The sequence below is a fragment of the Telmatherina bonti genome, assembly GCF_933228915.1.
Source record: "Telmatherina bonti genome assembly, chromosome: 12".
Lineage (NCBI taxonomy): Eukaryota > Metazoa > Chordata > Actinopteri > Atheriniformes > Telmatherinidae > Telmatherina > Telmatherina bonti.
The window spans coordinates 23816214-23831859 of NC_136610.1; the positions used below are offsets into that span (position 1 = coordinate 23816214).

Here is a 15646-nt window from a genome sequence, read left to right on the forward strand (position 1 = left end):
AGGGAGGCTGCAATGGGATGTGGGCTTTTAAGAGATGCAGTGGAAAGATGAAGGAGGAGAACTTCATGTTGCTTTTTACTGTTGGAGCTTTTGATGTTGATAGAACCTCTTCATTTTTGCCAAATTAGGTCAGAACTCAGCAACACCCTGTTGGTAGTTTTGCAGCTGCAAAGGGGTTTTCTAATAGAAGCTTCTGCTGCTTTGGAGAAAATTGCGACTTCAAAGTAACAGGGAGGAGAAAGTGAATGCACCAGTGCAGACAGAAAAAGAAAAAGGAAAAGAGAAAGGGAACTCTTGCATCCAAACGTATTTTGTGTGTGTGTGCATGTGGTTGAATATGTACAGTTGCACATCTGTGAGAAGGGAACAGCAGCTCAAAGTGTCCTGGGAATGGAAGTGGGTATGTCTTTGATGATGCAACACAGAGTTAACCGTGACAGTGTGCATCTGCTTGTGTGCCCATATGAATCCGTCAGTCTTTCTGCTTCATATGAAAGAAAACACACTGTCCACAAATCTATGTCATAGTATGTATGGAAGCAGCAGTTCACATGAATTTTATTTCTTGGTGCATCTACTTTCCCTCAGAGTGAAAAGTGATTCTGCTGAAGCTGTGAGAGATTTCCTACCACGATGCACATGAAGACAGCTTTTACCAACCTGTGGGCTATCCAAATACCCGCTGTGATTCAGATTTTCTCTTGTGATAATCATATTCATACTTCACTGCAAGACTGTGCTGAAATATTTGCCACAGACTGTGAAGAACACATAAAGGCAGGTAGAAAGGGAGACAGCGGGGTCCAGGGTTGGAAACATGAAAGACAACTGAAAGTAAAAACATAAAATGTGATAAAATATTAGGAAAAAGAGCTTTGTTAATCTAAGTTATTGTATCAAGAAAGCTTTTAGCTGACAAATACAGAAAAACTGATGTCCATGTTACTAAAAGTTTTAACATTTTCATTTCTTTTTCTCTTTAGCAAAACAGTGATTCCTGCATTTCGTTTTCTTTAGTGTTCTTTTTATTGCAAAACTAAAATGGAAAACTTCCTACAGTAGTTTCACGTTAAGAAAACTGATAAGTTTGGACCAGAACTAAATCTTGTGCAGAAGGCACACTTGCTCACCATGTCATAAAAATCAGCCTGATGGCAACAATAATTCCTGTACATTGGTGGTCACTTTGAATGGCGAGAAACCAGTTCAGTATTCTAGTAAATACAACAATTTACTACTCAGATATACAGCATATACTCAGACATACTTTTGTGTGCTCAACTTATTTTCCCATAAGAACTGACGAAAAAAATAATAATTATGCAGCATCACAATCTTGCTATTACTGATGAAATGATGAGGTGAAAAATCTAAAAATAGTGTGTGTTATTTGGAAAAAAAAAACAAACAAACTGTAAAGCATTATGAGCATCAACATCCCAATGTATAATCTGATCTTATGCGTCAAGGTCTAGCTACTGCATGGCCACCATTGTCCGCAGCGATATGTAAATCACCATTGCTCAAACATAAACCTTAACGTACCAATAAAAAAAATCTCGCTTCCTAACAGGCTTTCCAAGATACCAACCAGCAGATTAATGTACAGGTCTGAGAAAAGTGTTCACAAATACAAAGCTACACCGACTGCCTGTTGCACACACACATTTGTGGCCGTAACTCTGACTTCCCCTTTCTGCCCTTCCTGCCTCCATGTTGGAAAAAGTGGCCAACATGGCTCATAGTTTACAGTCCACTGCTGAAACTGCGCAGCAGAAACAATTTTTAGTGTTCTGACACTGCTTACATTTCTTCATGCTATCTGGTCTCACTTGCTGACGATATTCTACTGCTGTGCTTGAATGATTCTACAAAAGGCATGGTTCACGAGCCCCCATGACCCCACTCCCACTCCCACTGAAAGGGCTGAGGCCAGCCGAGAAAACATATAAACAGAGAGGGAGATGGGATGGTACTCATCGGGGAGCATTTAGCCGCTTGGAAAGTTTGAGGAAAAATACTATGGTAGAAACTCAAGTGGTATGGCGGGCTAAATGGGTTTGTCTCTTTCTCAGTTTCTCTTATGATTCTCTGAGGACTCTGTGGCAGCAGTGCTGAATATCTGAGTCACTCAGACTATCACAGCTGAAATGTATCCTGATGGTTCAAATGGATAGGGCACTTGAATTGCTGGGTTAGATGGAAAAATATCAGGCTACAAAGAGGAGAGAAGAGGAGAAGATGAAAGGATCAAAGGGTAAAGAGGTACAGGTGTGTGTTTGTGTGTGTGGGTACATTCTTGAATGTGCACAATTATCTACATTAATCACATACTCCTCATATCAATAAGTGGTAATTTTCACCTTCCCTATATAACCATTATTCAGAATGATTTCCACCTGTTCTCATGTTTTTCTCCTCTTCCACTGCCATTTTCTTCTTATTTTCAGTTCTTATATATAGAAGCAACAAATCAGCTAGAACTGCAGGCGGTTGGTTAATGCCCACAATCCCATAAAAGAAATTTGTCTGCATTCTTGCAAGTTTAGACTCAACTTCTCACCAATTATTGGAGAGCCTTTGTTTGCGCAACACACAGAAAGAACGATGTTCAAGAGAATGAAAAACTAAACTGAATGTCTTCTGAAAATCCTGTTAAGACTTATTCACACAGAACAGTATTGTTGGTGGGACTGACCAATGAATAGCAAAATTCTCTTTTTTGCCTCTGAGGCATGTTTTGGATGCCTACACAGCCTGCTATATGGAATTATTGGGTACTGGATGTGAATATGCGGTGAAAGCTTCCCCACTTGGATGTGGTATCACTTTAATAACAAGAAAAAGCACTCAAACACTTTTATTGTTTTGTCATCTCGCCAGATTATGCCTGCCAGATTTTGACAGACTTTGATTTGCTAGATCAGAAAAAAATGCTTGAAAATGATCTCAAATAAATCTCATTGTGTTTTAACAGCCCTAAAGCCAAAATTAAACAATCTGCAAAGAACTTGGAAAAAAACTCTGATTCGACATTTCTGCAGTTTTCACACAGCTACAATAAAAATATCTTTTAAGAATCTTTGTTCCTGTATCTACATTAGGTCTTATTTTATGATGAGTGCTCTTTATAACTCAGCTCTGTCACAATAAATACAATCACTGAACACATCAAACTATTAAAGTCCAACAAAAATATCTAACTTGTGCACAGAAATTTGTATAGCTCACTGAATATGTGAAAATACCAGAAGTTAGATATTGTGCTATTTTATTCACGTTCGCATTTTTGCAGTGCTGTTTTCTATTCACTACTTCTGGGTTTAGGTGTTTAGGTGCAGATATGTGTCAGTTTCTGATTAAAAGTTGGTTATTTTTTCTAATATTGAACAGGACTGTTGTGAATCCTTGAGAAAATGTGTAAAGTCCATCTGTGTGAATTTGTGTGAGAAGAGCCCAGGCTGTTAATGTGTCAACATTTATGACAATCACCAATAATAACAGACAGGTCACTGATTTCCTCTATTGATAAAGTGATTAATATATACATTGAATTAACATAATGGCAGCAATTTACAGCACAAATGGTCCCTGGACAACTACTGCTGTGTTGTAAAAACCCTTATTTAACTGTAAAGAGAAACCCAATGAGACCTGTGATGGGTGGACCCTGCCTCTTACCTGCTGGCAGCTGGGATGGGCTCCAGTTACCCAGCAGCCCTGCACTGGAATATGCAGGTTTAGAAAATGGTAGGGAGGATAGATGGATGGAAACCAAACACTGGTGGTAACCTTAACTACTAAACTAATATGATGAACATATTACAGATCACACTAGAATTTGGCTACACTACACCTTTGCGGAGATTGTGAAACCAATTTCTTTTCCAACTACATCTGAAACGGCCCATTTATTTCAGCCTGATTTCCCAATTCTTCCATCAATTCAATCTCATACGATATTTAAACACAGGTCAGCAAACCATTTGATCCCTCTTAGGCAGACCTTGGATAAAATACGTGCACAGAGCTCTTGCTGAAATGCATCCAAAACCGAGTGAACATGAAATTCTTTTCTGTTTGATCACACCTGTGTATAAATGTGTGTGTGTTTGTGTGTGCGTGCATGCTTTTGACTCACTTATGAAATTTGTCTGGCCTGTGTAGATGGTGTACTGCAGCTCATAGGAGGTGACGCTGAACTCGTCCTCTGACGTCCAGTGAACAGTAATCGTGTCGTGGGAGGCGGTGCACAGCTCGTCTCTGATGGATGGTGGGTTGGGGGCTGCAATTGGAAGAAAAACACAGCACATAATTGAAATGAAAACTCTTCTGAGCATAACCTGACATCATCTAAAGGATCGAAGATCTATAATATACAGTATGAATGCCTTACCTGTGAGGTAATCTAACCCCTCAAGAATTTTCTTCTCTCTCGAGAAGTCAAGAGCAAAGTTGTCGAACGCCTCGTTCAAGTTAACATCAGGAATCAGTACCTGAGAGGAGGCTGTTGCCATGGCAACCCTGTAGCGTGATCAGGACATTGGGGGTGATGAGGGAAAATCAGAAGGGTAGAGGATATGAAGTGTCCACAGAAAAAGAGGGGGGTGGGGTGAGACATGAAGAGGTGGGGGGGAAACAAAAGGATGAAGGTTGTAATATTAATCATATAAACAAGAAATTGTGTGTGAAATATTTGTAGTCTCAGATAAGGCATTTCCACCACAGCCCTGGCTATGTATGTCAAACCCGTATTGTCAAAACACACAGCCAGAAACACACTGAAAAGACTTTTTTCTGCTCTTTCTTTCCATGGCTCTGTGGAAACTTGTGCCTACTTCTGTTCAGAGCATCAGAATGCAGTCTGAACCACAGCTTTGGCAGGTTTACACAGCAGAGTGTATTTGGCGAAACACAGAGCTGTGCTGACCCGTAAGACTTCTGCTCCTGAGTCAAGAAAAAAAAAAAATGGATGTGATGGTCAATGCAGGGCTTGGCCAGGTGCTGGAGGAAAAATAAGCTGAGCTGGGTCCAAATAAAAGATGCTACGCTGGCTGCAGATTTTTGAAACAGTCCTCTGCAAGAGAGACAGAGCTCTGAGCTAGGAGGAGGAGACGGTGGTAATAAAGGTGGTGGAAAGAAAAACTGCAAAGATGACCCTTAAATGATAGATTATTTTCAGAAGAGGCCTGACATTGATTACAGGAGCTGGAAATATTTGATATCATGCTCACTTTACCAGCAGCCTTTCAACTGGATTTCAGTAGTAGAAATCAAATAAAGGAGAGCTTGTCTCAGGAAAGAAGATTTGATTTAAAAAGTCAAATAAACCCACGTTGTCAGATGCATTAAAAATACATATCTATATTATTTTGCCATAAAGTAGGACGACTGCATTTAGAGTAGAGAGTGAGGAAAAAAAGAGGACTTGTTTAAATCTAAGTTTATTTTCACCTTTTTTGACTGAATGAACAACAACATGAGCCAAAACACGTAACTGGAGAGCTGAATACCGAAGTGCAGGAATGTCCAGTTTCAGACTTTAAGGGCCAGTATCCTGCAGTTTTTAGATGTTTCCCTGCTCCAACACATGCAGTTCAAATGAAATGGATCTCTGCAACATTTTATTCTGCACAGGCTGCATTAGTGTAACTGGAAATAACTATCCCAGGGAGAAGATATGGGAATCCATGGAGGAAAATGAAAACACACTGCAAAAACTCAGCCTTAAAAAACATGAAAAAAATATACAAAAATTAGGTAAATGTTGCTTAAAATAAGAGTAATTATCTGCCAACAGAAAAAGAAAATTTGGCTTGTTAAGACTTCCCAAAACAAATAAAAATACTCTTAAAACAAGAGGGATTCTCTGGCATAAAAACTAAGAATTATTTTACCTTTAAAAAAATAAGCACGTGTGTACTCAATTTCAGATTTTTAATCTTACTTAGATTTCAGTTTTTGCAGTGCAGAGGGATGAAGTATAACATATAATGTCAATAGTAGTTTTATAAATGACTAAATTCTCATCAAATACAGCTGCATGACTACAACTTCCACCACCTTGCTGTGGGTGCAGGTACTTTCATGTTTATGTAGTACATCACCCACCTCTCTGCCACATTTCTGGCCGACTGGAGGAAGCGGGCGTGGTCGTTCTCCTTCAGGCTCTGTTCAGCCTGTGTTATGAGGGCACTGGAGCGCTCCAGACACTGGCGACAGTTTGCAATCTGCTGAGCCAACTTGCGCAGTTTCATCACCTAGAACAAACACAAACAGTACATGTTGCTATGCTGTGACACATACACATGATTTATATTCATTTGCACGACCCGAGCCCTGACAGAATACATTTCTGCTATGATGAAATAAAAGTGGTCAAGAGCACAACAAATACCAGCTTGATATTACTTTGCCCAGGAAAGTTTAGCCAGCAAGCAGGATGTTTTAGCCATGCACTGTTTCTCTTCCTCGCTTCCACGATTCAGACAAAGCACCTGCCCTCCTGTGATTTCAGCAGACAATATTCAACACTGGGGAAGTAAATAATCCACAACTACTTGCTATGCACCTTTTGAGAAAAGACAGCCACATTTTGCAGCCAAGTTGCTGGAAAATATTGACACATTATCAGTCATGGCAGCACCTGTGAGGTGGACTGTTCTGATCAAAGCTAACATGACGCCTGGATCGCAGAGGCTGAAGTTTTATCACCGTTAAAGACAAACAAACCATTTGCAACTGAACATGCTGCAGCTTCAGCAGACATTGTGTTGTTAGGGAAACCTTCACTTGAAAACAGTCAGGTGAGGGCATGACAGTTAATATGAGAAGCTAATGACAAGGAGGAAGTTATTATACACTCAGTGTAGCCAAAATATTTGCCCTTTCTTTCATAAAGGTTCCTACAGATGCCTGAAACCACTCAGTGACACTCCTGTAAATTCCATGCAGACACACAATCCCAGTGTTCTAGATGCATGCACATCTAGGAAAACAGGAAGACATAAAGAATGCAGATGGGAGGAGAGGTCCGGTCACAGGGTCAGAGTTTTATGAAACCATCGCTGCTTCATTCTCATGCTGACCTTATAACCGTGTTGCGTAATATAGAGGGGCAAAGACACATATCATAACAGCATTTTATCTGGAACAACAGCAGTCTAAGCTGCTATAAAGCTGTGCATGTGTGTGTGCTGATCTGTCAAAGAGCAAAATCCTCTGAAAGAGTAGCAGAAATGGATTGTTTGCTCATTAACTGTATCTCTGTGTGTTTATAACAGGAAACATCTGATTTTGGCCCACAAGCATTCCTCTTCATTACAAATGATCATTCTGTGCACTAAGAGTCTCGCCACGGTCAGTCACAAGCACACACACAAGTTTGTAGTGTGTGCTATTTGACTGCAGTTCATCAGTGGGTAATGTTATTGCCGTCCAAGGAAAAAGATGCCATTCTATGTTAATTTAAATGGAAATAATCTGTTTATCTTCATTTATCTCATATCCTGGTTCTGGACATGAACTTAGTTTGATGAAACTCGCAAAAAAAAACAAAAAAAACAGCAGCTTCTTGTGAGCTCTGGGAGTGTCTATAAAAGGTAAGCTGCAGAGCAAAACCCAGTAAGAGCTGCAGGGAACTCTGGTGGGACAGAAGGGTCCAGCCAGAACAGACACGCACCTTAAAAAAGCCAAACTTTGGAATTTTATTGATCAACAAATGTCCTAGTTAGATTTTAAACAGATGACCAGAGGATTAGTTCTTCCTGGACGAGTATGCCCTTAGTCTGCCATTATTGGTCTGAAGTTTAAGGAAACTTGCTCTGAAGAGCTCAAACCAAACTGCATCTTATCATCTAAAGGAAATTAGCAAATCCCTGAATTACGGTGGAGGTTGCTTACCAACTGTGTGCCTCTCTGATGGTTTTAACAACATACTGTCTAACAGTTACGTCTAAATCTGACATTCCAAGACAAGGAAATGAAGAAACAGAAACATTTGTAACATTAATCCAAACACTAATATAAAAATTTAAATCCAAGCTGCGTGTGATCTTCTGCTGAAGCTGCAAGACTCTGTCTGCTCCTACTGGCTGAACACAGTAAACCACGCCCCCCTCCAGGCACGGTCCCGCCAGTGCAAACACAGAAAACTCAGAGAAGAGCAGAGAGTTAAAAGGAAAAGTAAAGACAAAGAGAAGGACAAATGGGTTGTATTCCTCTCCATCATCTTTTCTTTTGCTCTTTGTGTATTTGTCATGTTTTCTTAACAAGTTTTAGCCTCCATCGTTCATGTTTATTGATCTTGCATAGTTCAAGCAACACGCCTGCACTCCACATTATTGGTATCGACAGTAATCACCAAACACAAGCTCATTGATCGTTAACAACTATTTTTGTAGTCAGAACAACTTGCCAGATTTTCTTTTCATTTTTCCACTCCTTGGAGCACCTTTTTTTTTTTTTTTTTTTTTTTAGAATTTTAAATCACTATTGTGACTATTTGCTTGTAGTTTGTCACCATCCATTGTCTGGTGACATCAGTCCTGAGCTGGGTCTGAGACCAGGGGGGAGGAACCACTGCGGAGCGATGATTCTGTGCTGCTGACAAGGAGTTACAGACTAAATATATTGTTGTCTGTTGTTTCCTTGTGTGGTCCTCAGGTCAGTACAAACAAGAACTCTAAGTAGATCATGAGAATGATTTATCTAATGATAGAAGCTCTGTGATTATTAGTTCCCTGAACTGTTTTTTTTTAAAATTCTGTTATTAAATGGGTTAATGCATCACAGCTTTATGAACATATAATTAATCAAATGTAACTAAATGAGTTTGTGAAGTTAACTAAACAGCAAACATTTAATGGAATGCAAAAGTTGGGGTCATACGTGGCCATCAGTGATTCAGCATGTAATCAGATATGGTACAACGTTTCAGCTATTTGGTTTGTAAGTTTCACTGTGATTTGGTGCTAAAGGCTGCAAAGAACTGGATTAACCAGCTCTTAGAAGTTTCTCCATGCAAAATACCTAATGGTGGTCCCAGCACTTTTCCACTCAGTCCACTAGAATGTGTGGTGAATAAGAACAACATTTGAATTGGTTGTTGACTGCATACAGGATTGTAACGATTGGTCTCTTATTTGGCAGCACATGTTGCAAAGAACAATTAAAGAGGTCATTGCTCCTCTCCTTCAGAATAACAGACAAAATGAAGCATTGCTTCATAGAAATATGCATAAAACTGTCACTGTTGCATTTATGATTGCTGTGTGCTATAGAGAAGATGTGAAGATGACATTGTTTAGATTTTTTGATTAGTTTCTTACTTGGTCTGTTGATGTCTTTTGTATGCACAGACTCAGAAATGTAACTTTTAACTTCTATTCTAACTTCGTGATAGTCCGGTGGTTCGAGTCCTGCTCCTGTACGCTTCAGCCCTGAGGGGGACACAAGTGTTCTCTGAGGGCCGTTCCCAAACCCAGATAAATGCAGAGGGTTGTGTCAGGAAGGGCATCCGGCATGAAGCATGTGCCAAAGTACAACTGAGCACATAGGGCTTCCGTACCGGCTCGGTGGATGGAAGCCGATGTTTTACTGTGGCGACCGCTTCACGGGGGAAAGCCGAAAGGAAAACAACAACATCCAGAGACCATTGCTGCCTGTCTTTAGCCCACTGCAAGGGTTAAAGCAAAAAGATTATTCCGATGTCCCGGGATGTCCTGATTTCTGGAACTGACCGCAGGTGGTCTCCGCACAAACAACACATAAACACAACCCAAAAAGAAAGGTGATGTAACACAGTGGGAAACATGCCCCTGCACCAGCTCTTTTGGAAGGTGTTGCAGGCCTCCAATTCAAAATGAACAAATATGTGCACTTTTTTTCTCTGTCAATCTTTTTGTTTTCATGTAAATTTCTTTTGCACTTACTCCAAATTTTAGACAAAGCTGACTGAGATGATTTATCTTCTTGTAAGAGTTTTATAACAATTTCTGTTTCAACTGACACATTTCTAATTAAGCCAATGTTTCCTGCCTGTCAGTCAGGATTGGTTTGATATGCTTTGGAAATGCAAATTCCACAGTGATTCTGTCATGTTTTCTTCTATTTGATCAAAACAATTGTATTAATTCCTTTAAAAAGCTAGAATGTTCAGCTATCTGTTTACAAAAAGCACTTAATGAACATCCTCAGGTGGCGATTGCTTATTGCATTAATTTTGCCAAGTATTTTATTATGCAAAAATACTTTTAATACATGCTAACCGTCTAAGCAGCATATTACAAGTGACAAATGGGTCAAAAGTAATGCTAGTAGATCTTAAAGGGCTACTATGAACATGACAAGTCAACTAGGAGCCAGTGAAAACCCTCTTCTGCAGTACTAGTCGGTCTCTTCCCTTCAGGTTTTAACTTGCTGATGCTGCATAAACAAGTGTCAGTGTAGTCAGAGTATTAATACAGACAAATAGGTACAATGTGTTAAGACCCAAAATGACAAAAAAGGTAAGGTGAGGAAAGGCCATGCTGAGACTGCAAAAATAGAGCTCGATAAAATTGTGTGCAGAGTGTAAAAGTGGACATCATGATGTACAGTGGTTGTAAGTCAGTTTGAATAAATCAAGCTGTGAGATTAGTGGGAGAAAGAGTTGGAGGAATGCTGAGTTCTTATAGCAAAGTGCTCTGATGAATAGGACCCACCAATGACCCGCCTATATATGAAACTGTGCTTTAAATACTGAAGAAAATTGTCACCAGTAAATACGGTCAAATGTATAACTTTGATGATGTAAAAGAAGAGGTTTGCTTGTGTAATGGGTTTAAATTATTTTCATAATCAGAGTGAGAAAGGAAGAGAAGATGCTTGGAAAGCAAGACGTCATATCAGAAGAACACAAACACTCATCAGGCCGTGGGAAAGTGTGTGTTTTGCTTTTGGCAGGAAGAGACTAAGCCAGACTGTTGAGCATTCCTCATGAGATACAGAGCTCATTAAGAGGAGGTGAGAGAGAGGATGCAAACATCTTTTACAAACTGTCTCAAACAGAAAAACTGGACCAACTGCATGAACCAAAGAGTTAAAAGTGGACAGAATTTTCCTGACAATGTAGCTGTAGGAAATATCAACATGTTGTCTTCAATTCATCTTTCTTGACCGTTTAAGTGACCTTCTGGTATTTTGCAAATGCTTTGTTTTTACCGTCCCTTCCTGCGTTTCCTCTGCTAGACAGCCTTTTACAGGTTGAGACTCTCTGGAGAACAAACCTTGCTCTTTGTCTGTAATCACTGTGGGCACACCGACACGGTTTCTCTTTCTTACACACACACACACACACACACACACACACACACACACACACACACACACACACACACACACGCACGCACGCACACACACACACACACACACACACACACACACACACACACATTCTTAGCTAGGTTTGTCTGTTGCCTCAAGGGATCCTCTACAGAAACCTTAAACAACCAAACACACACAGCTGGCTGTTTAGCAAGTCCTGGGCCAAATCAACAAAAACTGTGCATATTTTTCAGGTAATAAGAAAAACAAAAGCAGAAATATCCAAATCTGTGTGGATTTCTTTAAAAATTCTAAAAATAGTGAAAGTTCACACATGTGCAGAATCTTGATTCCCATTCCCATTTTTAACCCATGAATGGATACAGCTAGAGCAAGAAATGCTGCTTCTTTCTTTTGACAGTCTTTGGAAGCCCAAAGAGATGCAATTATCAACTTCTTTAAGAAAACAGATCAATCTCTAAATGTAAGTCCACCTTTTAATTCTCTTTAGTCTTCATTTCCAACACAGCCAATAAAACTATCCTTTCCAAACATCACTTTATGCACAGCTGCAGTTATTCATAGTATACTAAGTTAAGTATGAGTGTATGACATTTATCTTTTTTTTTTCTCAAAGTCTCAAAAATCATATTATATGCGGAAAGTTATTTAATTTTAAATTCTGCAGTATATATGTTATTTTATTCTAACAATTTCAAGGCTGAAACTGCACTAAGAAGGTGTGTATTTGTTGTCTGAAGAAAGCACTATGTGCGTACATTCTCACTTCCTACTCTATCCTCAATAACAGCAGTTTGTGTGCAGGGGAATTTATACTGCAGGGATGCTTCAGGACAGCCAGATGTTTTAAACATTCACCTAAGTAAGTTACCTGTGTGTTCTTATTTTTATTCTCTTGCACATAACCAAAGTTGTGCAACATGGTACTTTTAAAAAACCTCTAAATGACACAGTAAAATGGTTTGGAATGTGAATTGGTGGAAGAAACTCCCCATCTTTGTGTGAGAAAAATCCATATTTTTTTAAATCTAAATATTGAACAACATTATATTATATTATATAGGTAATGAAAGGAAATCTTTATGATGAACACAGAAGGTTTACATTTGTGGAACTGCAGAGTAATTTTGCCAAATTTCCGGATACATGAAAGGTACCTGGTTCTCCATTACTGCTTCTATCAAGCAATCCTCAGCACCAGGAGCGAAAATCTAATGACATTTTACATGACATTTCATAAAATTTAAGGTAATTATACGTTGTAAGTGAATCTTTAACTAACTGTGACAGGCCAACACTGTAGTTCTGAATGCTTATACTCTATATTCATAATTCAGGCCTGTACGTGCAAACATACCTGAATTCTTGTCTGCCTGTTAGCTATGCATACTTTATGCTAAAATATCTACTGGCTCTGTCCCATACTGTCTCGGCTCAGGATGTCCAAAGGTCACTCAGTATAACTTTGATTGACATTAGGCTCTTTAAATTGTATTCAAAAGTTTTTTTTATGAAATTCTTACCTTGGACTCTTTGATCTTCACAGCGATGACCTGTTTTCTCTGGCGGATGATCTCTACTAACTCGTCACACTCCTCCACCAGCTTAGCTTCATGCATGGCTGTGTTTACCTGGACAGAAAGGTGATAGTAAAAGTTAAAACATTTGCAAAAAGCTTGAAAGGTTCATTAGCAGACCAGTGCTCACTAGTATGCAAACACTAATCAAGATCACAACAACTCACACGATTTATTTCCACTGCAGCTATGTGTTTTTTTTTTAAAAGACATTTGAATGTGTTTGTATCCGTGCCTTCTTAGAAAAAGACTTTGTGGGATTCATGAGATTGCATCGAGGATGACTCACTTAATTCTAAACAGAGAGGTCAATGTATTGTTTTACTTCATTTTTCATTCTACATACTGCTTAGAAATATGCCTTCAGCAACATTTATAGTTTGATTACAGATAAGTTGAGACAAACTCAGCAGAGATAAGGGATAACTGACCAGATATCATTATATAAAGACTATGGTGGTTCAAAGGGAGAGAAGATCTTATACACACATAGCTGGTTAATCAGTTGGCGGTGGACACTGAGAAAAGTAGACTAAATTTCACCTGCAAAATGTTCTTTTCATTGCTGAAGGGAAAGACTGATAATAGAAAAGGCACCGTGCTGTTGGATTTGAACCACTACTTGTTAAGTGATTAACCTAATTAACATACACAGAAAATACCTTTGATTGCCATGGTAACGCCACATGACATCCAGAAATAGCTACTTTAACTTCAGCAATAAACAAGCGGACGAATGATGAAACACTGACAGCATTATTTCTAAAAAATGAAATGATAAAAAGAACCACTGAGAAAAGGTGCCTGTAATTTTCCCTGGCTGAATATGCGAACATCATGCCAGTTTAATAGATTTTTTGTTTTTATATGAGGAGCAAAGTTGCCAAGACAACTCATTAACTGCACTACAGTTTGAGGCCAACACCATTTTAACAGCCAACTTCAGACCTGGGTGTAGCTGAGACACGGAGTGTGTTTGCTGAATTGCAACAATGAGCCTTTATCAACGAGCCTGCCAATTGCAGAATATAATTACACCAAAAGCTTCTGAAACACTTAGGGCAGGAGTTCAAATGAAAAACACTCTGATCCAACTTCACTGCTGGGCAAATAAAGAGAGAGAGAGACAAAACCTAAACTGCAAGGTGTGCAACTGCTAAACTTTTCTCACAGTTAGGATGGATAGTTACCACTGAGCTGCTCGAACTGTCGTTTCACTGGAAAATGTACTAAACAGTTCCATAATTTCTGTGTATCAATTACAAAACACTTTGCTTTTGAATTTGCTTTTTCAGCTTCAGGAGATCGACTATATTGTAACATTCAAACTTGTCACTGCACTGATGCAAGGATGTAAAATAGATAAAACAGTCACAGAAATGTCCTCACCTGTTTCTTAAACTGAGTTGTTCTCTAAGTTTTACACTGTCCTGACTGAATTACCACAGACACACAAAAGAGGTGAGACATTTGTGCTTGCTATAAAATTGATCCTGAAAGTAAAAATGATCATACATTTTAACTGCTATACTGAGTTCTAAAGCATTTGTTATAAGGAAGCCATGTGTAAGGCTATCCTGCAGTGCAACAATCATGGCAAGTGTCTCTGAACTGCAACCCACACACTACACCAGAGAAGCCATTACTGTTAACCACACAATCTTAAAAAAAGACTAAAAGATCTAAATAAAATCAAATATCACATCAGATCAAAACAATCAGCTTTTCATATGCAATGACAGATGTGTGTGTTCATTTGAAAGGGTATCACTTTAAATACTAAAAACTGTTGTCAAATTAAAGACTATCATCTGACAGTTTTCCTTTATTCAAGTGTTCAGAGTGGAAAGGATATTGAAAACATTTCATATAAATGTACAACTAAATGTACAACCAAGCAAGTAATTGTGAGGCTTTGTCCATCCTTATTAACATACATAAGGGTTTATCTTATCATTAAAACAGACTTTATTCTTTTCTCCATTATTGATACTCCTGAGTTTCCTCAGCTGGACTCCAACCTTTATTCCTGGACTTGATAACAACACTGGTTTTGGTTTGGTGTAATCTTTTAAAAGGACTAACAGATGCATCACTGCTCATGTTTTCTGATCGTTAGGCCAACCAATCAGGAGAGCTAGATGGGAATATCACTAGTAGGAAAAACATAACATGACCATTGTACTTCTGGGTATTCACTTTTAAAACAGGAAGTCCACATTTCTGTTGGTTTAAGAGTGATGCATAAAGTCGTCTGTGCTGCTAAAATTCCTGTCCTGTCAGAGGTTGTTGTGGAATAGCACCAGCGTGCTCATTTAGACACGACACCGACACATTCAGCCACAGTTCATGTCTGAGAGGAGCTTAGGAAACTACTTACTGTAACAACCAAGTTCCACTCATCACTCCACAAAGCTCATTACAACACAGCAATCCACTTAAGCCTCATTAGTCACACTCGCTCACGTACACTCATACTTTCTACAGCTATCTTTGTGAGGATGCTCACTGAAACAATGCCTTCTCAAGCTCCTTACCCTAACCTTTACTACCTCAGCTAACTGCTTGACCTCCAGCAGCCTAAACCTAGTTCTGAGCTGAACTGTAAAACCGAGTCTTAAAGCATCTTTTGTAAAAAAAAAATAAAAAAAAAGTGAGACTTTGTCACTTTTCACAAATATCCAAACTTCAAACGCTCTGCTTTGCCATCACAAGGATGGACAAAGACATTCACACAAAAAAGA

General features: G+C 39.0%; 1 protein-coding gene across 3 annotated transcripts in view; it reads right to left on the reverse strand.

Annotated features, from left to right (window-relative positions):
* The window catches only part of mid2 (midline 2), a 159726-nt gene that overhangs the window by 22734 nt on the left and 121346 nt on the right, over window positions 1-15646 (reverse strand). For all 3 annotated transcript variants that reach the window (XM_079250016.1, XM_079250017.1, XM_079250015.1), the window contains 4 exons: window positions 12849-12956; window positions 6112-6260; window positions 4397-4524; window positions 4142-4285 (listed from right to left, as the gene is read on the reverse strand). In XM_079250016.1, the coding sequence (XP_079106142.1) occupies window positions 4142-4285; window positions 4397-4524; window positions 6112-6260; window positions 12849-12956 (529 nt within the window). The remainder of the gene's footprint in view (window positions 1-4141; window positions 4286-4396; window positions 4525-6111; window positions 6261-12848; window positions 12957-15646) is intronic.